The sequence below is a fragment of the Scatophagus argus genome, chromosome 12 (assembly GCF_020382885.2).
Source record: "Scatophagus argus isolate fScaArg1 chromosome 12, fScaArg1.pri, whole genome shotgun sequence".
Classification (NCBI taxonomy): domain Eukaryota; kingdom Metazoa; phylum Chordata; class Actinopteri; family Scatophagidae; genus Scatophagus; species Scatophagus argus.
The window spans coordinates 16,197,856-16,223,698 of NC_058504.1; the positions used below are offsets into that span (position 1 = coordinate 16,197,856).

Below are 25,843 nucleotides of genomic sequence, written 5' to 3' on the forward strand. Positions count from 1 at the left end.
GCTGATGTGCCCTTGAGCAAGGCACTTAACCCCCCAATATGCTCCCTGGGCACTTGACGCTGCCCACTGCTCCTGTGTGTGTTTCACTGCATGTAATTTGCCAGGTGTGTTCAACTAAGAATGGGTCAAATGCAGAAGACGAATTCAGTGTGTGTATGTAAACAATATATATACTGTCAATAAAGCTGATTCTTCTTCTTCTTCTTCTTCTTCTGCTCTTCTTCTGCTTCACAAACTGAGAAGTGATAAAACTTGGGGCCATGAACCAATCTTTCAAAGTGCTGGCTGGTCTGTGGGCAAATTACAAAGCAGTCTGCTGTGCTGTGTGCACTGCAGCGTTGGTCGTCACACAGGTTGGTTGTCACGTTCACTGTTACAAGTGTTTGTAATAACATTTTTGGGTTCAGAGGTCATGTAGAGGGTCAGCGGACACTTGACATTTTGGTGGCAGGACTTTATGCTTGTCATATCAAAATGCCAGCATCCACATCTTTTTATTTTCATGGGTTTGTAATAAAACTATTAATATTATTACCATTAAAAAGAATGGAAGGAATTTTACAATTTCAATGAAATGAGACTTTTTAAAGTTTTCTTAAGATTGCCTACATTTTTCATTTCTTCTATTAAAGTAACATTGGGACTCTTAACCCCTTAGTAAGTGAGTACTAACGTCACAGTGGAAATGTTTATCACAAGTCCACAGGAAAGCATGCGTGAGCCCGTATCTTTTAGATACATAGATAGATATACTTTATTGATCCCAGGCTGGGAAATTACAAAACACGAGGCAAATGCGGCTGCAGACAGCCATCAGGAACGGCGCCATCACATTTTTATAAACAGAATAAGAGGTAATAAAGTAATAAAGTCACTCTGTTCCTACCTGACTCTTTAGGCTTCCAGTAAAAGGGAATCTATTAAAGCTAAAGCTAAATTTAGAGGGATTCAAATGAATGTGACACCCATCATGATCTCTCCTACTTAATGAGCTCTGGAGTGCCTACATAATAATAAAAGAGGGGCCCAACATCAAACTGTTGCCTCTTTGCTCCATAGCAGACTAATGCAATCACTGTTTGCAATGCTATAAGCCTGCAACTATTGTTTTTATTATTAATTAATTTATTCATTTTTGAATTGCTTGGTCAGTAGTGAAAAATGTAGCCTACACCAGAAGAAATGTCTTATTTTGTCTTTTGAAAACCCCAAAATATTCAAATTACAAAGGCGTAAAACAGGAAATCACGTTTGAGAGGCTGGGATTTGTGTTTGTCATGTTTGCTGGAATGATTATTCGATTATTTGAATTGTTGACATTCAATTGGCATTGAATTGGCTAATTGTTTCAGGTTTACAACAACAACAGTAATAACAATAATAATATCAGTGTGCCTGTTTACTTTATTTCCTGTGACTTCATCTCCAGCAGGCTCATTCACAATAAGAGAAAAGTAGAAAAAGACAAAGCAACAATGTGTGTGTAGAAGCCTTTGAATGCTCAACAATTTACAAACATTCATCTAAACAACAAAACAAAAGTTATTTTACTGCGGTGTGTCTCCATAGCAGCGACAGAAGGAGAGGATATGTTGTGTTGTGATTATTTATTCATACAAGACTGATTTAATGTATAATACTGTGACAGATCAAAAGTGTCACACCAGACCCCCCCTCCCCCCTCTGTGTCACTCTCTCTCATGGTCTCAGTTTTGACGGGTTCATGGTTTCTTAGGTTTGGCTTTGGGGACCACTTTAACGGTTGTGGACACTGATGTGGCTCCTTGCAGGTTCTGGGCGGTGCAGGTGTATGTTCCCTGGTCCACGTCCCTCACCTCGTCAACCAGGAGGACAGATTGAGACTGCTGTCGAGCCCCTCCTCCACCCACTGGACTGATGCTCTCTTGAGTGTACGGAGGCCTCCCAATCTACAGCCAGCACAGGAGCTTGGTTCAGTTAGGAAATAAACACATACTGTACAGCATGCTAGGTTACCTCTTTACCATAAGCCATTAAGTCTGCAGCTTGATTATTAATAAGTCAGTGATAAATAGTTATTATAGCTGCTTGACAGTCCATAGGTTGGTTTCCTCTTAATTAATAATAAACAAGCCAGAAAGGCAAAGTAAGTAACGACAGGGGATCAATAACACAGATCCTTCTCCTCATTTGTCTCACAACCAACTTGAAATTTATCAGTGATTTTTATGCATTAAAATGCTGCACTATAATCATTATGAATCACCATTATGAAAGTCAGAAGAGGCTTGGTTAAACACATTGAAAGAAGAGAGCGCTGTAAAGAATTCAAATAAAAAGTTGCAATTAGCCCTCTGTTCCCGAGCGTCTGACCTGCTGTCCTGGATATTCCCAGGTGAACTCTACAACCACGTCCTGTTCTCCAACCACAGAGCAGCTGACACGCAGATTCTCCCCCACAACCACGGAGCTTGACGAGGCCTGAATCACTGGAGCAGGAGGAGCCATGGGGTCTGGTAGAAAATCAGTGAGTTATGTAAGTGATAAGTCAGCAATTTCCTGTGTAGAGTTTACATGCTCGGCTTATGTTGTCCTACATTTTCACCCGCACTCTTAAAGATGCATGTAGAGTGGTACTACAATGCCCTCTTCAAATATTGTAGTAGCATTACACAAGAGTTTATACGTTTACTTCTAATGTTGCATCTAACGAGTATTTTAATTGTCACTATGGCCTTCTTAGTGGCTGCACTCACAGTTAATGTAGATGAGCATGTACTTGATGGAGCTCTGCCTCAGGTTACCCAGACTGGCTACACAGTACAAGGCACCAGCATGATAAGGCCGGGGTCGGTGAATGGTGAAGCCCTTCTTGACATGGAAGGAGATCTCCGTGCCGTCCACCGCCACCTCACCTGGTGGATACTCGCGGTGCAGAGTAACTTTAGCCTCGGGGGATGTGACCTGGCAGGGGAGGGTTGTCGGCCAGTTTGTTCTCAGCTGAATCACCTTGTAGTAGTCCGATGACGGAACAAACAGTTCCTGTGGATCTGGTTGGCACAGTGGGAAGATAACAGAAGATTGATGATAAGATCATATGTGAATATGGAAAGTCCTCCTAACAAGCAGTAATAAAACAGAAGCAGTTCTGCATGCAGAGGAGTGCATGAGCAAGCACCAATAAAGTCACTGTACCAGGAAAGAAGACGAAGACTTTTACAGCTTTGTCATACTCCTTCCTGCAGTCCGTGTCTTCACAGTACATAGGGTAACAGGTGTACTCTCCTGTGTCTGCACCAGTGGAGTTGACTAATGTCAGAACGCCATATCGCTCGTGTTGCACAATGCTTCAGAGCCAAAACAGGAGGACAGATTTTTATCATTCATCAGTACATTGTGTATAATAAAGAGATAAAAAAAAGAATCAGCTAAGAAATGTACCTGAGTCTTCCATCATCATCCTCCTCCAGGTAGGAGGGGACGCTCCACTGCACAGGTTTGCCTCTGCACCTCAGCTCCAGCATGTCTCCTGTCTGAACACTTATGGTCTCTCCCACCTTCTTAAACTTCCCTCTGTTTAGCACCTTTATGTGCCAGATACAAAATCATACAGCTAAACAAGAATGTTCCTTTAACATACCAAAAGTCAGTGTGCACTGGATGAAATACCTGCGTGAGGAGGGTCTGTGCTGGGGCTGCAGGGGTAGCTTTGATCTTTGTCTTGGCTGTTACAGCTCTGGGCCCTTTATTTGTTGATTTCCCAAGTTTGGGTCTGCTAGGCTTGGGCTTCCTTCCCGGAGTGGTCCTCTGTTCCCGATGGTCTTTTTGACAGTAAGCTACACAGAGTGCAGAGAAAATGATGCATCAATTGTGAGGTACAGTCAAACATTTAATGACATGAATTGACTGATGACCAGTTAAGAACACAGTAAGATTACTGTCTGTGGTAATGGTATTATTTTTATCAGATGCCACCTTCTAGAGTAAGCCTTGACCAACGTAAAGCGCCAACAGAGATCTGGCCATTTTAGTATAGGATCACATGTTCCCAGAACTGCTCAGCAAGTGAATAAAGTGACTTACCTAACTCGAAGATTATGGCACAAATGAGGAGAGCACTCAGCACCAGCCTCCGTTTTGGCCCGAACAAGTTCACCAAAGGCATGACTGATCAGTGGGATATCTGTGGATTGTTAGTTTACGCAGTTCAACACAGAAAACATACTACAGAAACCAAAAGGAGGGAAGGAGAGGGAAAAGAGGAGGAGGGCAGAGCCTGCAAAGTGAGTGGTCAGCTGTTTACCAGAATCACACAAATTCCTCCTCCTGAGAGTGGCATTAGTACCCAAAATTCCTCCTGACTGGCTCAATGGAGGCTTTCAAGCCTGTCCAGACCAATGAGAGTCCAGACACAGAGGCCCCTCCATGTGGAATCACACAGCCTGTTTGCTTAGCTGCTAGACTGCAAGTGTGCTAGCAGCCCAGACCGAGACTGTGCACTGCAGGGTTATTAAAAGCATTTGGTGCCCAATGAACCTTTTGTGTTGCATATGCCAATTGTTTTCCCACAGGTAAAACAACTTACATCTTTTAAGGGTAAGATTTATCATTCTTCTATCTATTCACCTGTTATGAAAGGAATATAGCTTTTTGATTTTTTTATTTAGTGGTTTGCATCAAATGGCCTTTAGGTGCTTATAAACACTGAGAGGATCCCAAAGTTCTAGTGTCAAACAATCAGTGAAAACATGATTTCAATGTGAGAATCCAACAGCTTAAATCAATATTTTTAAAAACAACAAAGCCTGTAAAGTCTTCTGACAACAACTTTTGAATATTTTGAAGATTTTGGCTACATAAACAGGTCTGTATTCGCAAATGATCCTTGGTGAAATTATATGCTCCTAACCAGGAAAATAAAGTTGGGTTTTGCTTATTTGATTAAATCCATAGCATGCTGTAACCAGTGGGAACAATGTAAAGCTTTTCTTTTGAGTGACTAGCTAAGCCATGATTTTGAAAAATGACACAGGAAAGCTGCTGTGAAAGGACCTTTTGTTCGCAGTGAACTCCTGTAGAGAGCCGGTCTCTGGCTCTTTATCCAAGGTTATGAGTGTAACTGGACTATTTCTTCTTATTAATGTGCCCTGCAACTCTAGATTGTAGTCTGGATTTATTCTTTTTTAATTAAGGAGTACATTTACAATATATAATGAGAAAACATGTACAGTTCCAGTATATACACTTTGAAAGACCAAACAGTTATTAAAGTGAATTTTTACACCGGTTAAGAGCAAACAAACACAACAAAACAAACAAACAAAAATAGAACCTTTGACAAGGTTTTCTTTATCTACATTGTACATACGCCTGTACAGTCTAACTGTCTTAATATGTAAAAAAATCTCTTATTCATAATCAATTAGAACTGTATAAAATTTGAATACATTTCTGCATTTTACAGGTGATAATAAATGTATAAACTTGTAATTTGAGTGTAATAAAATGGTAATTATCAACAGAAAACAGTCTTAGCCCTTTCTTCTTTTATGGTTTTAGTTTGGTTTAAGTGGCCCCAAGTCACAGGTTCAAAACTATGTCAGGCATTTTTTCAGTGTTGTTAATGCTAATAATTAGTTTCTAAATGTAAAATATAGTATAATAAGTTGTTAGCCCATCTGAACATTTGTCTGCATTGTCTGCACACTGTATACCTGTCATGTATTGAACTCTGCAGAAACGTGCATGTAAAACAGTAGTTACACATTTAAAGCAGTTACTCATTGTAACATGTCTATTATTTCTCTGCGCTCAAAATGAGCTCAGAATTTTTCTTCGTTGATAATGTCCTTGTCTGTTTTCCTGCTGACAGTTTCTATTTTCATCTCGTTACTCTGGAGACGCTTCCTCTGTACACTGTTACGCACGCCATAGATGAAATAGATGAGTAACCCTGCAGAGAGACGATGGGATCATTACAGTTCAGCAGTTAACTTTATAAAAGACCTTTAAACCTTTCAAGCAGAAATACGGTCTTACCCACTAACATCCAAATAGCGTATCGTAACCATGTGTCGCCACCTAACTGGACCATCAGGTAGACGTTGATGAATGTACTCACTAAAGGCAACAACGGGACTAAGGGCACCTGTCAAGACAGAAATTAAATGGATGTGAAAAGATTTCTAGTTGCTGTTGATTATTAGATCTCACACAATAGTGACGCAACTGCTATGATACACAATTAAAATATTGTGTCACCATGAAAGATGCCTTGGAGGTATTTTGTGGTTGCCTCCAGATGAGGACAATGTTGAGCAGCAGAATGAAGCTGAGGATGCAGACAATTACGATACTCCATGCTTCCATCTGGGCTAGAGCATCTATGGCTTGGGACAGGGTGACACACAGCGCAGTCAAACATGTAACTGCAGAAAAAGAAAAGAGAGAGAGATCAATTGGTCTGGACAGACCAGAAAGGATTTTTCAGAACCAAAATAATTGTTGGCGGTCATGAAAAGGTACTAGATATTGCATTACGTACCAAAGATCACAGTCAAGACTGTGACTGCTCTTGAGGTGGCTGAAGTGGCAACTGATGGAGCCTTCAGTAAGGAAAACTTGGGCTTTGAGTCCATTATATGAAGGTCTGTGTCTTCAGATGGATCCTCTTGGTACCTTGATTGCAATTAATCAGTCAACTAATAAATGTGTTGCATGAACTGAATTTTGCTCAGCATTCTATGCAAACCACTATGGAAGAAGAACCAGATGAATTAAATATACCTTAGTATTAAGATGCATATGGCCACCAGTGTGTAAGCAAACAGAGTGCCAATGGACATCATTTCCACCAGTGCTTCCAGGTCAAACAACAAGGCCATGATGGCTGAAGATGACATACAGGCAAGAGTTACTTCAAGTCCATAAACCTCCTGACATGTACATAGATGCTGATGAACAGCTGGAACATCTGTACCTGCCACAGTTCCAGATGATATGGTCGCTACAGCGGGACTGCCCTTGGAGGTGACCTTGGTCAGAGGATGGAAAAGTAGGCCATCTCTTGCCATGGCGAACAGCACTCGGGGCATTGGGAACATAGAACCCAGCAGGCTGGAGAGGCAAATTCAAGCAGAGTCAGTCAGTCAGTAGATGCTTTTACCCAGTCTGAAAGGAAGATCATCCCCTACAATAAGTCCTTGCTCATTTGCTGGCATTCTGTCTCAAACAGACACAAGTGAAGGTTTATTTTATTCAGGAAGGAGTTTACTAAAAAAGATTCTTATGTTTTCTGATTAATTAAAAATTCACACTACTTTGAACTGCTTTTAAAGAAATGCCAGTGTGTTGTTGTTGATGCCAAACTGAGATTTGCGCTAATGTCTTTGTTTCATCCAAATGCAGCATGGAAACAATCTGCTATATCCTCACAAGTGATGAAAATCTGGAAAGTCTTAGCAAGGGTTGAGAGGATGATGCATCATTTAAGTAAAAGCACTAGCTTTGTATTTGCTTCATAAAGACTGTGGCAGGTTTTTATAGTTTTTATATTTTTCATGCTTGTATAACGTTTTTGCAAATGACTGAGTCGGTAAGGATCAATAAATAAATGCAGGTGACCAGCGGGAAAAAAAATCTGTTAATGTTCAAAGACATGAATCTGTAGACAATGCATTAATGTACTTTAATATGAATTCAGTCATATATCACAAAGTACAAAATCACAGAATCAAAAGTCAGAGGGATCAACGAAGTCAATTAAGATTCAGCCTCTGGGAACCACCAATGTTCCCGCCAGTTTTTATGGCAATACGCCCAATAGTTGATGTGATTTGTATTCTCTGTTTTGTAAGTAGTTTCATACCTGGTGGACAGGGCACACAGTGACCCCACAGCCACTGCATATTTGGCGGGACCCCAGCCAACATACTCAAAGGCCACTGGTAAGGGGCTTTTTTCATTGAGCAAGTAGTAGGGCATCATCAGGGTGAGCGCAGCGGACACAGCGAAGTAGGCCACGAAACAGATAAGCAGCGAGGCCACAATGCCCACAGGGACAGACTTCTGAGGGTTCTTCACCTCCTCGCCTATAGAGGAACGAAACAAAAAATATTACTCCACTTGTTACGTGGTACAAACTGTGGAAGATCCTTACTGACAATATAGCGGTGTGGAAGAATTATCATTTGGTCTTATCAAGTAATGATTTAGTGTATAATAAGTGGTGAATGTTAGAAGTTTTTTGCATCATCTCGACTGTTACGTTTAAGTGTTCATTACTGACTTCATTACCGATAATTCTGCTTTGTAACTGTACATTTTATGTGAATTTGATCTCACATTTATTTGCCTACTGGAAAAAAAAATCTAAGCATATGATCACACTAGTACTGTCAGAGGCAGAAGTCGTCCTCTCACCTGTTGTAGCGATGCAATCAAATCCAACAAAAGCGTAGAAACATGTCGCAGCTCCAGCCAGCGTTCCACTAAAGCCGTAGGGGAAAAATCCACCCACCCCATAGATGCTTGTCAGATTGGCGGAAGAGCTCAAGTTTCTGCATTGAGGAAAGAACATTATTTTGTGGTTATTTTACAGAAAGATAACCAGGACGAGCAATAGTACTGTATTAATATAAGACAGGATCGTGCACATACACGAACAGTCAGGGTTATGCTGCTCTTTGACATTACTTGAGTTCTGTGGCGTTTTTCAGAGCCTCTTCACTGATTTTCCAGTTGTCAGTGTCACCCTTGATGAATCCAGAGATGGCCACAAACAGCAGCACTAGGATGTTGATTGCTGTGAAGATCTTGTTGATTGTTGTTGACTCTTTCACTCCAAATGCCAGCACACCTTCATGGAAAACATGGTGAATGTTTGAATTTTTGCTCACAATTTGATGAACCGGAACAGAGATTGTGAGCCAGGCCTTTTTGTCCAACATCAGTGCCTGACCTCACTGTTGCTGTACTGCATGAATGGGCAAAAATTCCCACAGAAACATGTAGAAAGCCCTCCCAGGGGAGTGGAAGCTGTCTTTGTATTGAGACTGTGATGTCATTAAAGTCCCTGTTTGTGTAAAGGTCAGGTGCCCCAATATTTTTATCTATGTAGTCTATATACCAGTCACAACCAACATCAGTGTCATCATTTTTACCTGACAGTAGCAAGATGAGACCAGCAGCAAAGACATCTGGGTAAGATGCCAGGCCAGGGAGGCCGATGGATGCATTTTCTTCAAAGTATTTTGATATGTGGCCACCTATAAGGTCATCAAACGTCCCACTCCATGCCAGCGCAACACTGGATGTTCCTGACCATACAATAACAGAAAGATGTAATAAACTAATCAGCATTAGTCACCATTTCCTTGTAGCCATAAACAAAAAATGCTGTCTGTGCATCTTTAACGTTTCATGATTTAGTTATTTTAAACCAAAGTCAGCATGGGTTTATCACTATGGAGGCAATGAATTCAACAAGTGCTGCAAAAAAACGCAGATTCTCAGCAAAAAAAACCCTGAAAACCTTTAAACTTTCACTCTTTAAAGAGCCAAGAATCTGCTCTTCAACAGGTGAAAGGTCACAGAGTGTGTCATGTTGATGGTTGATCATTTATGACTGTCAGCATTCTCAGTGAGCCCAACATGTTCCATAAATGTCAAATATCTTTCTTTGAGCAGAGATTGAAATTAAGACAGAGGTTAAAAATCATGAAATCATGAATGTTTTCTGTACATTTTTGGCATGTCAAATTTAACAAAACAATTTAAGAACCTACATCACTGAATAATAGACATAACTGATTGTAATCCTGTAAATCACACTTGCCGATGACATAAGAGAGTAACAGATTCCACCCAGCGATGAAAGCCAGTAGCTCTCCAACAGTCACATAGCTGTAAAGGTACGCTGAGCCCGTTTTGGGAACCCGGGACCCAAACTCTGCATAGCACAGTCCAGCGAATATGGATGCCAGAGCAGCGATGAAGAATGAGATGATGATGCTGGGTCCCGCAGTATCTCTGGCCACCTCTCCAGACAGGACGTAGACCCCGGCCCCCAGAGTGCTGCCCACACCAAGGGCCACCAGGTCCAGAGTGGTCAGGCATCGGTTAAAGGTTGACTGCTCCCCGTCAGGCTCCAGGGGCTTCCTCCGAGATAGGCTCACCAGAAAGGACTTCATCCCATTGCACGACATGCTTCTAAGGAGTCAGGATGGAAAGATGTGGGAAGGTGGGAGCGCAGTTTGATGTTAATGAAAACGAGTGAGGACGTAGAAAAAAGAGTGAGACGACAGAGGAGGGGCGGGGAAAGAAGGGTGGGTCGGTGAACCTGTGAATAATTGTCAGGTCAGCCTGACTGTTAAACAGTCTTCAGTCTTCAAAAAAGCACTTTTTTGATATCTATTTTTAGTCTAACAATACCTCCCAAAGCCTTACACTGGCAAAAGATTTTATTTATTTTGAAAATGAGGTAAAATAAAGGCTACCAAAGACTACCAAATTCTGTTTTGCTGAAACTTACTAGTGTTCATATGATAATAATTAACTAATAGTTAAGCGTCTTACTGAATAAGGACAAAAGAAGATGGAATTCACTCACCTCATTTATGTAATCACCTGTCTTACAAGTGTGCTTAGGAGACACAATCATAAGGATCTGTCATTTCCTCAACTGATATTATTCTTTCATGCATGCTTCTTTATAACTGCCCTGATATGATAGTGCTGATGGCTGGAGTTTGCCGCCCGCAGCACAAAAACAGCACCCTGGACTGCACTTTACCCAACCTTCAGTTGTTATTATGCAGTTACCACCCTGAACATTTCTGAGGAGGGCAGGGCTCTTCCTCCACTTGACAATTTACAAAATGTGTTCTCACCTTACCAGAGCAGTATCATGTCAGAGATGATCCCTCCCCTCAGCTTGGCGCAGGACTGCTCGCGATCAATTACTGTTAAAATTAAACGAAAAAATAAGATTAAAGACCCTGAGAAACAAAGCTGGGACCTTCACACCTCTCGTCTGCACACTATGTATATTATTGTCTATATGGTGTTAGACATGCAAGTGTTCTTTGTGTCAACAGAAGAACTAAAAACAGTGTTTTACATTAGCTGTGTTGACTTGTCTTTGTACATTAAAAGGCACTTTTTTACATATTGTAATTGACTACACATGCTGTACAGATTTTATTTACATTTGCCTCCGAGCCAGTAGTAATTTGTTGGCTTACCGTCTCTGCACAAACACAGTGCGAAAATGTGACTCTTCTTGTGAGTAACTCATGCGTGTAACTTAAGAGAGAGCTGTGGATTTTCCATTCTTTTCACGATTCATGCCTTCAAGTCTCAACTTAAATGTACATAATTCGTCTATGTCTTTGGATTTTCAGAAAAGGAAACCATTTAAAAGAAGAAACCGCTGAATGGGGCAACAATGGGGAAAAATAAACTACAGTTGTGCTATGACAATGTTTGACACCCGTGGATAAATTATGGTTATTTATTACCATCTGTCATATGCTCCAAAACCGTACCTCTGTAGGTTTTTTAGTGTTTACATGCATTTACAGCTTAGATACATGCCCTTGACCTTATCAGTGCTGCTATGTTTGAGTTTTCTGGCTTCCCCATCTCTACATGGAGGTGTGAGCCTGCCAGACTAATGACCCTGTGGGTTAAGGAAACAGAGGAGGACAAAGCAGCTTTCATGCATGCAACAGGCTGCACACTTACTCTTTGAGAGGTAGCTTTCGCCTTCTCATCTCCCATCAGGGGATTTCAGCTCACCTAATCCCTCCTGGCATCTACTTGAGCAGGCAGGAAACGAATGGGCAGGCAGCCTGTGTGGAAGGTCGAAGTACCTTTGACCGAACTTAAAGCTCAGGCTTCCTATCTGTAGATTTTACTGGTTAAGATATCATTTCCAGAGGGACAATAAAGCAATGCTTATCTAAATAACTGCTACAATGCACGTGGCGTGCAGTTTTATGATCTGAGGGTTATCCTGGATCAGAATGAAGCTCAGTTAAGGTAAACTATATGCTACTTATTGTTGTCTACTGTGCATTTAAAGAAAAATATTAAATATTAAAAGAAATATAAATATTGTACTGCATTAAAACTCACAGATGCAAGTTAAGGCAGAGGTATATTAACCTTCTTGCTTACGGTAATTTTATTCAGCAGATACACAGGTTCTTTACCTTGTCTTCAGTCCCACTAGTGACTTCTGACTTGTGGTAAAAAAAAAGCGCAGTGAAGCAGAAATATCCGTGCTGTGGACTCGGAAGGAAACATGATTTCTACCGCGATATATACAAGACTGGCCTGTGTGACCCTCCCACTCTATGGAATTACTTACAAAGTAGCCTTTCTCACTCCCGACCGGCTTGGGTCATAATGTGCTCATTATTGCATGGAAGGCACAGGGTCAGAATTGTGAACAGCAAATCCTATTCAGAGTGTCAAAAATCCTTTTGTGTTCACTTCATTCGTTGTTTGGTTTTGTTTTCACAGCAATCATTGCATTTTTTTTTTAAACCCGTGGATTTTCAGGATCGATAAATCTTAGGGAATAGAACCTTTTTTTGGGATTGAAGAGAAGTAGACGGGAACACAGAAACAAGCTGTTATGATTATGCAAATAAACAAATTGATCAAATTAACCATCACTTGTTCTCTAAAAGGGAATAAACGTGTATTATTATTGTTTTTCGCGCCCGCAGTGTGTGAGATAAGAAATGAGGTTCAGGCTCTCATGGTCACTGTGCAATGCATTTTCAAAGCAGAAGAGGTCAGTATAACAATTACATTTCATCACTGGTGCCTCCCACCCCCATTTGAATTTACCTTATATGGTCCCCTCTCACCCCGAATACTGGCAGAGAGAAAGCTGAAGAAGCTTCCTGATATTATGACATAAATAGTACATGAATGAGCAAAAAACAAAACATTTGCTTGATAGATTGGGTGCATCATGGACTGATGAAACAGAGACGTGAATCAAAAGTGTCCTGTTTATAACCTGCATTTGTGTTCACTGATGTCAGTTAAACAATGCAGACACAAAGCAAAGAAAGCCAGTGATGCTGGGGTTGACTTTCAGTAAGAGTGAAGGCTGAGTCATGCTGTGTGTGCCACTGTTTGTACTGCCTCTGGCTTCCCTGGATCTCACCTCTCTCCTCATGTCCTCTGACACCAAACTCCATATATGTGTAAGAATTATAAGCAAGAATGAATGCAGCAGGTAAACAGCTCTGTGCATAAAACATCACAGGAACCACTCATAGGCTACAAAATGACACATCAGTTCGTGGACTAAAAGGGGTTTGGTTTGACCCCTTACTTACAAAGGGAAATGTTAATGCTACAGCATACCAGCACATTTTGGACAATGCTATGCTTCCAGTTTTCAGTTTGGGGAAGGCCCTTTTCTATTCCAGCATGACTGTGCCCCAGTGCACAAAGCAAAGTCCATAAAGACATGGTTGGATGAGTTTGGTGTTGAAGAGCTTGACTGGAAACACAGAGCCCTGACCTCTTCCCCATCCAACACCTTTGGGATGAACGGAGATTACGAGCCAGGCCTTTTGGTCCAACATCAGTGCCTGAGCTCACAAACGCCCTACTGCAGGACTGGGCAAACATTCTCACAGAAACACTCCAAAATCCTGTGGAAAGCCTTCCCTGAAGAGCTTAAGCTGTTACAGATGCAAGTGTGTCTGTGCATTTAGAATGCAATGTCATTAAATCATTGGTGTAATGGTCAGGTGTCCCAATATTTTTTTTATCTATATAGTATATGTGCCTATTTTTGTCTATATTTTCTAGTTACACATACAAGGAACTGAGATTCTCGTTTTATGGGAATTACAGCCTCTATATAATGCCTTCTCTCTTTCATCTGAGCGCCCCCCCACACACACACACACACCCACACACACCACTCATAACTGTGCTGGTGTCTCAATCCCTCTCCAACTGGAACAGCTGCCTGACAGGACAGAAATAGAGCAGCCAAGCTCTCACATCAGCGCCAGCAGGCTCCCGTCACACTTATTTGAACGGTCAGTCATGTGACGAAAATCCGGCAAGCGAGGTGAAAGCGAAAACTGTTTAACTCCAAGCAAACAATTTCTATGTTACTGATTGTTGTATCTTCTAATAATAAAATGAGTAAGCAAGGGATAAACTGTGTCCTAACATCAGTAGCACTTTTATTGAACTCCCCTATCACATGACCACCAGACATAACCCACACTCAAAACACATTCAAGATCACTTAGTCCTATTTTATGTGACATATATATTCAGGTACACCACACTGATGTGTTATATATTTAAATGTTTCAGGACAAAGTGAGCTTACTTGCAGCTAAATAAATCCTAGACTGCAGAAAAAACAAGAGCGTAAAATTTCCCATCCTCCTTGAATGTGACTACATTTCAGTTAAGACTGGATGTTATCCGGTCCAAAGGTGGTAAGTCACTGTCCTCCCATATTCAGGCTCACACACACACACACACATACACGGAGAAGCTGCGCGAGAGAGCGCCGCAGTCGTTACGTCACAGTGGACACGTAACGGGACGGTGGACAGACGCACCGGGTGAGCTGAGGCAGAGCGGAGCCAGCAGGAGCACTCTCACCGGACAACGGACACTTTCTGCACCGAGAAGGTACGACGTTATCTGTGGTTTGGAGGAACTTTGGTGCAAAACTGCTTTTTGAAGAAGTTTGCTGATGCGTCATTGTTAACCTCAATGTGCCAGTGACTCGACTATAAGATAGCCAATAGCAGACAGTTGTATGGAGTGGATAGAAAAGCAGTTTAATACACAGCTACAGCGTCTTTCGTTGGCCACAAAGAAAAGTATTACCCATTGTTGGATATAAAATCTGCGGACCTTATTCTCCAGTGTGGGGTCCAGAGAAGGGTGTGGCTGTAAAGACCCAGTACCCCCACCCCCTCCACCCCCCTTCATTCTGACACTAATTTAAACAGTGCATGCTATTTTGGGAGAGCTTCACTTCTGTCTTAAACGGACAGTATGCATTTGAAAGGTGGACAGGAGTATTCCTCTCTCTTTTTTCTCTGCAGTAAAGATGAATGGTTTTCAGTCTGCATTTTTCCTTTCAATTTGAAATGATCTCTGTTATTGTATTGTAATTCTGCACTGTGGTTCTAATTCCACAAATACAGTCAGACAGGGAAAATTACACACCAAAAAAGCCCTGGGTCCAGTGTGGTACTGGGCTGCGTTGACCCTTTACTAGCGGGATGCTTTAATCCGACATTTGTGTTATGATTGATATTACTGTTTTGTCCATTTCAACCCAGTGTATTTTATCGTATATCTGTTCTAGTTTTTCTATAGCAACTGGCCCTCCATAGGTTGTCTGAATGGCTGCATTGTAAGTTAAAGTATAGCAGCATGGAAAATGTGACTGAAGAGTTTCTTGGCAGCTGCTTTAATGCAAATTCCATGTGCCATTTGAGGTGAAGTCAAGTTTAATAGGAAGTCCTTCCTCTGTGCCTTGTGCTGCTTTGCTGTGCTCTTCCTCAGAATTGCTGTGGATAGTGATCAGTTTTATACGGGGCGCACTGAACACACCGCCTTATTAGGTTTGTTCAGGAAAAGCAGGGATCATCATCGTGCAAACTGTCTCTTTGCAGCATTATTTCCTGCATACTGGAGGGGAATGACACCTTCTCAAGGGCAGTGGTGTTTTGCAATGCTGCTATACGACCCTGCATCAGCATTTCTCTCTCTCTCTCTTCTAGGCCAGAAACTATTGATTCTTGAATAGTGTTGACAAAGAAGACCAAGTACAAAATGGTAAGTAGACAGGACTTTCTCCTGCATTATGTAATAGTGATGTGGATTATATTATATAGTCTGAACACTGATGGTTTTGTGTATCATCGAACGAGGTGTGGACAAACTGAGGTCATTTTTCTGCCACCACACGAGTCCTCCCCCATCATAAAGGCCGCAGTGTAGGGTGTCATTGCTACCTGTGGCACCTGCACATCTGAAAGACACACCTGACAACTTCTTTCTAAAGGCAAATGCTTTAGAATTATTTAAGGCTTGTGGCAGACATCCAGCTTGATCGCCAGAGCTGTAAGTGTCCTGTCATTCTGATCTTATTTGAGCTGAAACGTACACTTTCTCTTAATTATACTCAGAAGAAGAAGGAGAAACAGGCAGCACCCAGCGAGGAAAGGAATGGTAGACATTTAGCTCCTAACATTAAATCCACATTAATATATTTTTTTTTGTTAAAAGCCCCTGTTGCTAGGGCTTGTGTTGTGTTGTGGCCGTGTTGCTATGCGAGTGAAGCTGTCCAGCTGTCGTGAAGAGTGATGGTCGCTGTAGTGAAGCAGAGGATCGAAGCATGTACATTGGCGTCTCAGCGGGGTGGAGAGCACATTTTGGCCACCTGCCTCAATGCAGCAGTAATCTCTGCAGCAGCTGCAGTTTTCGTATTTCCTCCTGGTGAATGAGGTTCACAACTTCCCATGGCTAAAACGATAGAGCTATGACCATTGCATGGGTGTGAGCAGCATCTGTCATTTGTATTCATTTATGAACATTCAGTGATAACAGTGCCCTTATGCAGAGCCTAATATCCTCTTTACATGCCCAATGGAGTTTTTTTGTTACATGTATGACAGACTACAGTCATACAATGCAATGTTGCAAACCCACTTTGTGTGCAACCTGACCCCCTGCTGCTCATACACACCCCTACACTCCTACTCACATGCACTGGCCTAGCACACATAGACACACACACACACGCACACACACACACAGCAGGTTTTCATCTGGTCTGCTGGGGGTGTGACAGGTGCAAGCAGTCAGTTGCTGTAACGGCAGACTTGGCTTCACCTCCTGTCCCAGTGTCCTGTCACTGCCACTTTTACACAGTCCACTACTCACACCCTGTAAGGGAGTTCGGGTCAAGTTAGAAAGTTGGAACTAGTGATGCAAAATTGTGACCCTGACAAAGCATATTTTGAGTCCTGACTCTTGAGTTGAGAAGGTTCAAAGTTTATAAGCTTGCTGATATGCAGTGAACAAGATGTGCAAAATCACAGCAAATTCTGAAAATGTTAAAAATAGTCATTCTGTAACAGAACAAGACTCTGCTGTGCTGTTAGCTGTGAGGCTATACCTAGCCACATGGTGATTTGACCTAAATGCTACAGTCAGCTAACATGTGCTAATTAGTACTACACACAAAGTACAGCTGTCACTGATGGGGTTCATTATTTTTTTTTGTTATAAACCAAAACATTGGACAAATGAACACAGTGACCTGAGGACTAATCCTGAAGGGTCACAGAAATGTTTGCACTATTTTTAATGGCAATCCATCCAGTCGTTATCAAGACATTTTGTGAAAAATGAAAATGTAAACTTCATGCTGGCAAGAGAGGACAAGTCAGAACCAAAGTCAGTAGGTTTTACCCTGAGGGAACCACGAATGCTGGTACCTAATTTCATGACAATTTTTTAAACAGATCTAGAAATTCTTCCATACCTGGAGCCGTGCTGCTGGTTATCCCTCCTGGATATCACTGTGTTCATTTTTTTTCCTACAGGTGTTCAGAGGCACAATAACAGATGCTCCGGACTTTGATCCCAGCGCTGATGCTGAGACCCTTTACAATGCAATGAAAGGCATCGGTGAGTGTCACTCCTCCATGTCCTCTGGCCATAGAGACACAAAGAATTTCACACAGCAATTGTGACAATGGGGCAGGGATCAGATATTGTGACTGAGATGAAGGTTGTTGAGAAAAGGTTGGTTTGTGTTCCTCAGGTAGTGATAAAGAGGCCATATTGGATCTGGTCACCTCAAGAAGCAATGCACAGAGGCAGGAAGTCATTGCAGCTTATAAAAGTTGCTTTGGAAAGGTACTGTAATGGACATCATCTAATATCTTATTTTTATTTGCTAAAATAGAAACTAATTTTTCCAAAATGGTTTCGATATCATACCATAACAGACTTTAATATGTTCTTGTTGTTTCAACAGGACTTGATTGATGACCTGAAGTATGAGCTAACGGGTAAATTTGAGCGTCTCATCGTCAGTCTGATGAGAACTCCGGGCTACCATGATGCCAAAGAAATCCACGATGCAGTCAAAGTAACACATTTAGCTTGTCGTAAGGTTATTTACCACAATTCAGTCATATCTAATGAAGCAGAAGCAACTTTATGTTTAACTTGATGCTCTCTTTAAAGGGCATTGGAACGGACGAGCGATGCCTCATCGAAATCCTGGCATCTAGAAACAACAAACAGATTCATGAGATGGTTGCAGCATACAAAGATGGTAAGACATGTTCAATAAGATGCCATTTTAAATCAACATGTTTTGTGTTTCACATCTTTCAACATTTCACATTGATGTCTGTGTCTCCAGCCTATGGCAGAGACATAGAGGAGGATGTAATCGCGGACACTTCAGGTCACTTTAAGAAGATGCTGGTTGTTTTACTTCAGGTCCGTTCACAGAGGAGCTGATATTATCACCAGCGAAGTACTCAGTCAACCATACAGCAGCTGTCATAGCCCTAGTACATTGAACCACTGACTGATCAGCAGCATGTTGTTTTGGTTTGATGGTTTCAGGGGACCAGAGATGAGTCAGGAGTGGTGGACGCAGACCTGGTGGAGCAGGATGCACAAGTGAGAACTGGAAGGTTTTATGACCTGTAAAGAAATGCATCATGCTTGGGCGTATTGACTTCACATGATCTTCTTTTAAAAACTGAAGTTTAAAATTAACTCAAATCACAGCAAAACTAATGATGGGAATGTTAATTTTCCAGGATGAATACAATTTGCTGTTTTTTGATCAAGGTTTTAATGCTAAGTGGAAAGCAAATTAGGGATTGCCAAAGTCTGTAGACTTCATCCAGTAGAGCCCTTGAATTTCGATACAAACTTTTAAAGGCGATCCATCCAACAGTGTTCGTGAAGTTTCAGTGGCGAACCGATCACCATCTGGGTGACAGCAACGTCACCAAATTGAAAATCTTAGTTCATTTTTTAGTTCTTTAGCGTGAAATACACACTAAATAATGTAGACTTTTTTATGTCTGAAATTTTTTATTTTTTTTTCCACATTACCTCTATTTAGGACTTGTATGCAGCTGGAGAAGAACAGTGGGGGACAGACGAGGCCAAATTCATCATGATCCTGGGAAACCGTAGCGTGACCCACCTCCGTATGGGTGAGAACAGCTCTCAGGGAAATTATCACTACAGTGATGCATTTAGGCATCCCCACTGTGATTTCAAGTCTCTTGAGAGACTTGAGGTCGGGAGAAGTTGTGATAAATTAGCAGTGAACAGCTTATTCTGCAGGTATTAGAAGTCTTAAACCCAGAGAAAATTTGACCAGATCATGTTGCAAAATGAAAAGTTAGGAGATTGAAGAGTTTGTAACTTTAATGTGACTTAATTTTGATAGTGTGCTCACCAGTCATCAGCAGAACATTAGGATACCTAAATAAGTGTAAGATAAATAATATTATTTAATGTTTTCTTCTTTGGTCTTCAGTTTTTGATGCATACGAGAAGATTGCAGAGCTGTCCATAGAGGACAGCATAAAGAACGAGCTGTCTGGGGACTTTGAGAGGCTGATGCTGGCTGTTGGTAAGAAACATGCTGAAAGTAGGCTAACACTTTTAGGACGACATGGGGAATGTCGAGTTGTCAAATTGTAACACAGGACTCTTTTGGTTTCTCTCACAGTCCAGTGCATAAGGAGTGTCCCCATGTTCTTTGCCAAGCGTCTTTACAAGTCAATGAAGGTAACTGTAAAGTCTGGTTCCAAACTGTGTAGAAAGATCAACACAGTTATTATGACACATTTTTCTTCTTACTTTTTGATATGAAATTTAGAATTGATTAGGGCTACTTAGAGTCGCCTTAGTATCCCGACCCTGAACATCCTCTTCCTCATTTCCAGGGTCTGGGCACAGCCGACAACACCCTGATCAGAATCATGATTTCTCGCTCTGAAATAGACATGTTGGACATTCGAGAGTGTTTCCGTTTAAGATATGAGAAGTCACTTTATAACATGATTAAGGTTGGTGAAACACTAATGAGATTTTTAAGATTTACTTCATTCATTTATTTTCTTTACTTTATTTGTTAAATAGCATCAGAAGATTGTAAATCCTTAAGCTGATTGTGTGTATGCTTAAAGGATGACACATCAGGAGATTACAAGAGGACTCTGCTCAACTTGTGTGGAGGAGATGATGAGTAAGTTTAACTACCATAAACAACCATAAGGGGGTGATAGAGCACCACTTTTCGGAAGTAAGTTTATTAACTTAATGAGAGACACATGTTGTCATTGCAGTAGTGACAACTGTTTGTTGAAGCTGATATCCAAAGATTAACTGAAACTTTATTTAATAATTGATCCATGTTCCAAGAAATGTACCTACTCTGTACCGCTAGCGTTTTCAGCTTTGCTGTGCTGTCATATGTCACACTGATCATTACAGCTTAGCTGGAGAGTTCTTCCCTGAAGCTGCTCAGATAGCCTACAAGATGTGGGAAATAAGTGCCATGACCAAAGTCCAGGTTTGGGCCCCATCTGCTTCCATGTTAGATGTGTCTGCATGTTTAGCTCGGCAGTGGCATGCATCTTAATTGCCTGCTGTCCCTGCAATGACCTGATTTTTGCAGTGCCACAAAATTGAACTGATAACGTTGCCATGACTGCACAGTGACAGCTTTGTGTGACTATGGATACTGTCAGAATGCTGCTCACTCAAATACAAGTAGTTTTTGTTGTAATGCGCTCTCCACTGAATGTCATAAAGATCTCAGCATTTTGGTCAACAATAGCTTGTGTCACTAACACTCAGTAAAACAGAGTTGTTTTTCAGCCTGCCCACCTTTTCATTGTTGGTGGTGTCATGGCCTCTAACCTCAAGAGGGCCCACACCCTCTCAAATGTCACAAGAACACAAATCTTAGTATGCTGCTTGATATCAGTGGAGCAGCCAAAGCTCCTCTCTTTTGCATATATTGTAGATATCTGCATGTTTAGAGTTTTAAGCTTAAACATCTGGTGTATTATACGATATCACATTCAAGCAGCATATGAAGCTGCTTAAGCACACATGATGTGTGCGTGTCTGTGTGTGATTATTGAATCTCAAGTCTTCTAAAAACATCTTTGTTCTTCTTTAGCTGAGACCGACAGTCCGCCCTGCATCCGCTTTTGACCCTGCTGCTGATGCACAAGCACTGAGGAAAGCTATGAAAGGATTCGGTATGCAACCCTGAAAGATAAACCACATTTACAATAATACAATCTTAAAAAACAGATACTACAAACATTACTGCCTGTTAACACCAACAGGAACAGATGAAGATGCGATCATTGATATTGTTGCACGGAGAAGCAATCCTCAGAGACAAGAGATCAGGCAGACCTTCAAATCCCTCCTGGGAAGGGTGAGAGAATTACATTGATGCAAGTATACATCAGCCACCGGTTAATGTTGAACTCAGCATTGGTTACTGGTTATTTGCTTCAGACTGTTAGGAAGAATATTACAAACAAGTTTATTACAACTCGGTGTGTTTTAATCTGTCCTCAGGACCTGATGAAGGACCTGAAGTCTGAACTGTCAAAGAACCTAGAAAGGCTGATCATTGGGCTCATGCTGACACCTGCAGAGTTTGATGCCAAAATGATGAGGAAGGCAATGGAGGTAGAGTTGCTCTAATTCACCAGAAGATTCTTTTTTCAGTAACTATGGGATGCCTACAAGTTTCATTGTTGACATTGTTGACATGGATTGAGCTCATGCTATTCATAAATAAACTGTTATTTTCCAAGTCTGTGATGCTTGATGTTAGGCCCAGAGTGGTGGCACAGTTGGTGCCAGGGCAGTTACTCTGACAGTAGAAGTCTGGTGTAGAAACCTGACTCATCCTTTAGTCTTGAATGGACGTGAGCATTTAATAGCTACAAGACAGGCCTGTCATTAAAATACAAATGGAGATTATAAAAATAGAAACAAAAAAGATAAACTTTTTTTTTATTCATTTATTTCATTTTCAGAACATGAGAAGACTGTTCACACATATTCTTTTCCAGACTGTGTGGTTTTTATTTTGTTCCTCTGCTTTTTTTTTGTGCTTAATCTCTTCATCTTAACAGGGCGCTGGTACAGATGAACATGCTCTGATCGAGATACTGGTCACCAGGAACAATGAGGAAATTCATGCTATGAACGCTGCTTATCAGGCTGGTGAGTTTCATATCTACAAAGTCTTTAAAATCACTTGTGAGTTTTGGAAACCTTTTGCATTCGATATATCATGTACCAACACTTCACAGCCTACAAGAAGTCTCTAGAGGAAGCTATTCAGTCTGACACATCAGGCCACTTCTGCCGCATCCTTGTTTCTCTCGTGCAGGTAATGTTCATCATCATGAGAACTCAGAGTGTGTTTATTTTCCACACCCACTCACTGATTGCAGTCTGTGTAGCAGACTGTAGCAGAGAGCAAAATAGGTCCACGGAATCACATGAGCAAAGCTCTTTCAAAATGTCATAGATTACTTATGTTCTAACAACTAATATTTCATCACTGATAATTTACCCTTCACTGTGTTTGCTCTGTTCAGGGTGCAAGAGAGGAGGGCCCTGCAGATCTGGAAAGAGCTAATGCAGATGCTCAGGTTATTTAGTGCATGACTTTGTGTATCCTGTTACCGGCAAGTGTTAAAGTGAATTCAAAGAAAGAAATGGAAGAATGGATTTAAATGTTTGTTCCTCCTGAACTTATCAGGAACTTGCAGATGCATGCAATGCAGAGTCTGACGACATGGAGATGAAGTTCATGAGTATTCTGTGCACCAGGAGCTTTCCCCATCTGAGGAAAGGTAAAGATCAAGACAGATAGATCACACGTTAATCACAAATTTCAATGCATTTGATCACAATTGTAAATGAAAGTAATTATCAACATTTCAATAGCAAAATGAAATGGATCCAGCTTGTGATAACTGATCATACTTCTTGCTCTTCACAGTATTCCAGGAGTTTGTCAAATGCACCAACAAGGACATTGAACAGATTATCAAGAAGGAGATGTCAGGAGATGTGAAAAACGCCTTTTATGCAATAGGTAAGAGCTGTCTTTGACCTTAAGTATTATAAATTTTGCTTTTGAGTGTGTCACTGACAACATCTGTTCTCTCTCTTTCCTTTACAGTTCGAAGTGTAAAAAACCAGCCCTCTTATTTTGCAGACCGCTTGTACAAAGCCATGAAGGTATTCATTCACAGAGCTTTAAATATGTTTATGCCGTTGTGTAATTCCAGCTGCAGGCCCTGCAGTACACCACATGGGCCTTGAAAGCCACATAAAGCAAGTGATAAGGTCATGTTTGTTGGTGTATGTAATATATTTAGGTTTCGTGTGTTTTTCGGTGGAGGTTACTGTAACTGAATCAGAATAAACAGGGTATTTATTGATTCTCTGCAGGGCCTTGGTACAGATGACAGAGCGCTCATCCGCATCATGGTGTCCCGTTCTGAGATCGACCTTTTCAACATTCGTAAAGAGTTCAAAGAAACACATGATGTCTCCCTTCATGAATTCATCCAGGTAGAAACAATGATTGTAAGTCGCAGTTTTTGTCTACTAACACTCCTGTTTGGTGTTGTGTTGCGTTCTCATCTCATCTGTGTGCCTTCAATTTTTGTCTCGTGGCCTTTGTCCTGATCTGTGTGAGTGTGTGTTGCATATCCTTTTTCTGTGATGGGGTGGTGGGGTACGGTAATCTATAGCTTCCTGTGGTGGACTACGGTTCTGTGGCTACTGCATAGCTGTTAAGGAATTTCCCTTGTATGCATAACTTCCTCTCTATATCTGCTGTGTGATTGGGTTACAGAGGCAGGAAGTCTCCCAGAAGCAAAATCACCCTGACACCAATACAGACAAGCAAGTTGGGTGCCCTGTATTGGCTTTTCCAGAAATATTATCCAGTTATGCAACAGGAAGGATTGCGATATGTTTTTTATTCTGAAGTGTATATTTAATGAAGAAAATTTACATATTTTTAGGTTGTCATTCAGTTACAAAAGAGATTTTGATTCAAACAAGTTTGTGTATTTAGTTGATAAGTTAGCAGTTTCAACCAAGTTATAGAAAAGTTCATGTCACTGACATCCCAGAGCAAACAGGTACATCCAAAGCTTGTTAGTAATACAAGTTATTATTTAAAATTTGGGATATATTATTATTATTGTTTGTTTTCTGTTGAATCTCCATACAGATCCTTTGTATGTACATTAAATCCACTTAACAGCACCTCTAAAGCTATCAGCTCCAACTTTAGAGGTGCTGTTAAGTGGATTGTGTTACCCCAGTTTTTCAGGTCTTTGTTTTAAGGTAAGCTAAGCAGCTGCTCAGTGCAGTTTCATATTTACTTTGTTGATGTGAGACTTGTGTCTGTCTTTTCATCTAACACTTGCCAAGAAAGCAAATGAGTATAATTCCCAAAATGAGGAAGTAGTCCTTTAAAATGATACAGTCCGACATTATTGCTGTGATTACCATGAAGATAGAAATCTGCATGTCAGCTGATGTAAAGGGTAATTCCACTTTCAAATATCTTGTTGACTGAGGTTGATTTTGTGACTTTTGTCCCCATCCAACATTAGAGAAAGATGAATAGAGTTTTGTTCGAGGGAGAAGAGTGAGATGTAAATCCTGCTTTCCAGTTTTGGCTGTGCAGTGACCTAATGTTAGCAGAAGTAAACGTGATGAAAACAGTATTTTCCATTAATTATACCTCCTTCTCTGTGTGTTTTTCATTGTTGTTTAGGGTGACACATCAGGAGACTACCGTAAAACCCTGCTGGTGCTCTGTGGAGGGGAAGATTAAACTTAAACTCACATCTCTGCGGCTCCCATCACAGACATTGAAGAAAAATCACGAGACAAGACACACAGTGAAACTGTGGTAGTTTAAGTCAGTATCTGTTGTCACTTCTGCCTCTCCTCAGCCAAACCAAGTGACCTTTGACCTCCCGCAAGTCCAAGCCAGTTTTCTTGCTCTCATGTCTGATCGTTCCTGTCCTTCAAAATGTTCTTTTTTATTTACAGTCATAGGTAACAGAAAGATGTTCAAATTAATGTGGAATAATGCTTCACATGTACTGCGTTTTGGAATTAACAAGTGGAATAGTGCCTTCAGTGCCATCCGATGATTACTGTGACTTTAAGTTGTCATACCTGAATAAAATTATTAAAAACACAAACAGTTGTCTTTTTATCTTTGTCCTTGCACTGTTGTAAAAACATTTCAATGTAAAAATTATGTTTATGTTACATTTAAATCATACTAGTTAACATTTTCTACATTTTTTTTTTTTTTTTGCACAGTATGTGTTCTGGGTGCAGTGTCCCTGTTTGTATTTGGCAGGGCAGTTCAGTGATTAACTCTGTTGACACTGGCAGTGAGACTGGGCCTGGTCGAATGGGAACTACGGCATTTAACATCAGGAAACTCCCACTCTAAATCAATGTCTCTAATGGTTAACTAACTCAAAAATACAAACTTGATTGTTTAAAAGCTGATATTAACAGAATAATAATTTATTTGAACTAGTATTTTAATTATTGGTAGCAGCTAACATTGGGATTAAATCTAAACAAATCAGGACCTTGTAACCTTTTCAACCATTCTGCTTCTTTTTTAAATTCAAACTACAGAGGCTACTGCTTACTGCAGGAGCATAGCATAATCCTCTCAGCTACCTGACTACCTACCTCG

At 40.9% G+C, this 25,843-nt stretch overlaps 3 protein-coding genes across 4 annotated transcripts; 1 reads left to right on the plus strand and 2 right to left on the minus strand.

Moving 5' to 3' along the window:
- Nucleotides 1-642: 642 nt before the first annotated feature.
- On the minus strand, nucleotides 643-4,774 carry LOC124068570 (platelet-derived growth factor receptor-like protein). Its single transcript, XM_046406928.1, has 7 exons — nucleotides 4,063-4,774; nucleotides 3,649-3,815; nucleotides 3,421-3,563; nucleotides 3,175-3,326; nucleotides 2,736-3,029; nucleotides 2,353-2,492; nucleotides 643-1,928 (listed from the first exon to the last, which is right to left on the minus strand). The coding sequence occupies exons 1-7, from the start codon at nucleotides 4,142-4,144 to the stop codon at nucleotides 1,722-1,724; spliced, it is 1,185 nt and encodes a 394-aa protein (XP_046262884.1). The 5' UTR covers nucleotides 4,145-4,774; the 3' UTR covers nucleotides 643-1,721.
- An 82-nt stretch (nucleotides 4,775-4,856) lies between these two features.
- On the minus strand, nucleotides 4,857-10,243 carry LOC124068569 (cationic amino acid transporter 2-like). The gene is made up of 11 exons (XM_046406927.1): nucleotides 9,815-10,243; nucleotides 9,141-9,296; nucleotides 8,674-8,836; nucleotides 8,401-8,537; nucleotides 7,847-8,069; nucleotides 6,959-7,095; nucleotides 6,766-6,868; nucleotides 6,524-6,657; nucleotides 6,241-6,407; nucleotides 6,019-6,127; nucleotides 4,857-5,932 (listed from the first exon to the last, which is right to left on the minus strand). The coding sequence occupies exons 1-11, from the start codon at nucleotides 10,182-10,184 to the stop codon at nucleotides 5,802-5,804; spliced, it is 1,830 nt and encodes a 609-aa protein (XP_046262883.1). The 5' UTR covers nucleotides 10,185-10,243; the 3' UTR covers nucleotides 4,857-5,801.
- Nucleotides 10,244-14,518: 4,275 nt separating this feature from the next.
- On the plus strand, nucleotides 14,519-25,328 carry anxa6 (annexin A6). Of its 2 annotated transcripts, none has more exons than XM_046406742.1 (25): nucleotides 14,519-14,670; nucleotides 15,777-15,831; nucleotides 17,607-17,691; nucleotides 17,828-17,922; nucleotides 18,044-18,157; nucleotides 18,256-18,346; nucleotides 18,437-18,516; nucleotides 18,646-18,702; nucleotides 19,157-19,250; nucleotides 19,580-19,675; nucleotides 19,775-19,833; nucleotides 19,992-20,114; nucleotides 20,235-20,293; nucleotides 20,542-20,620; nucleotides 21,236-21,317; nucleotides 21,408-21,502; nucleotides 21,649-21,762; nucleotides 22,215-22,305; nucleotides 22,395-22,474; nucleotides 22,686-22,739; nucleotides 22,850-22,943; nucleotides 23,093-23,188; nucleotides 23,276-23,334; nucleotides 23,548-23,685; nucleotides 24,893-25,328. In XM_046406742.1, exons 2-25 carry the CDS (start codon nucleotides 15,829-15,831, stop codon nucleotides 24,950-24,952), a joined length of 1,998 nt encoding a protein of 665 aa, XP_046262698.1. In that variant the 5' UTR covers nucleotides 14,519-14,670; nucleotides 15,777-15,828; the 3' UTR covers nucleotides 24,953-25,328. The 2 variants fall into 2 exon arrangements, with proteins under 2 accessions (XP_046262698.1, XP_046262699.1); XM_046406743.1 differs by having other exon boundaries at nucleotides 23,548-23,670.
- Nucleotides 25,329-25,843: the final 515 nt, after the last annotated feature.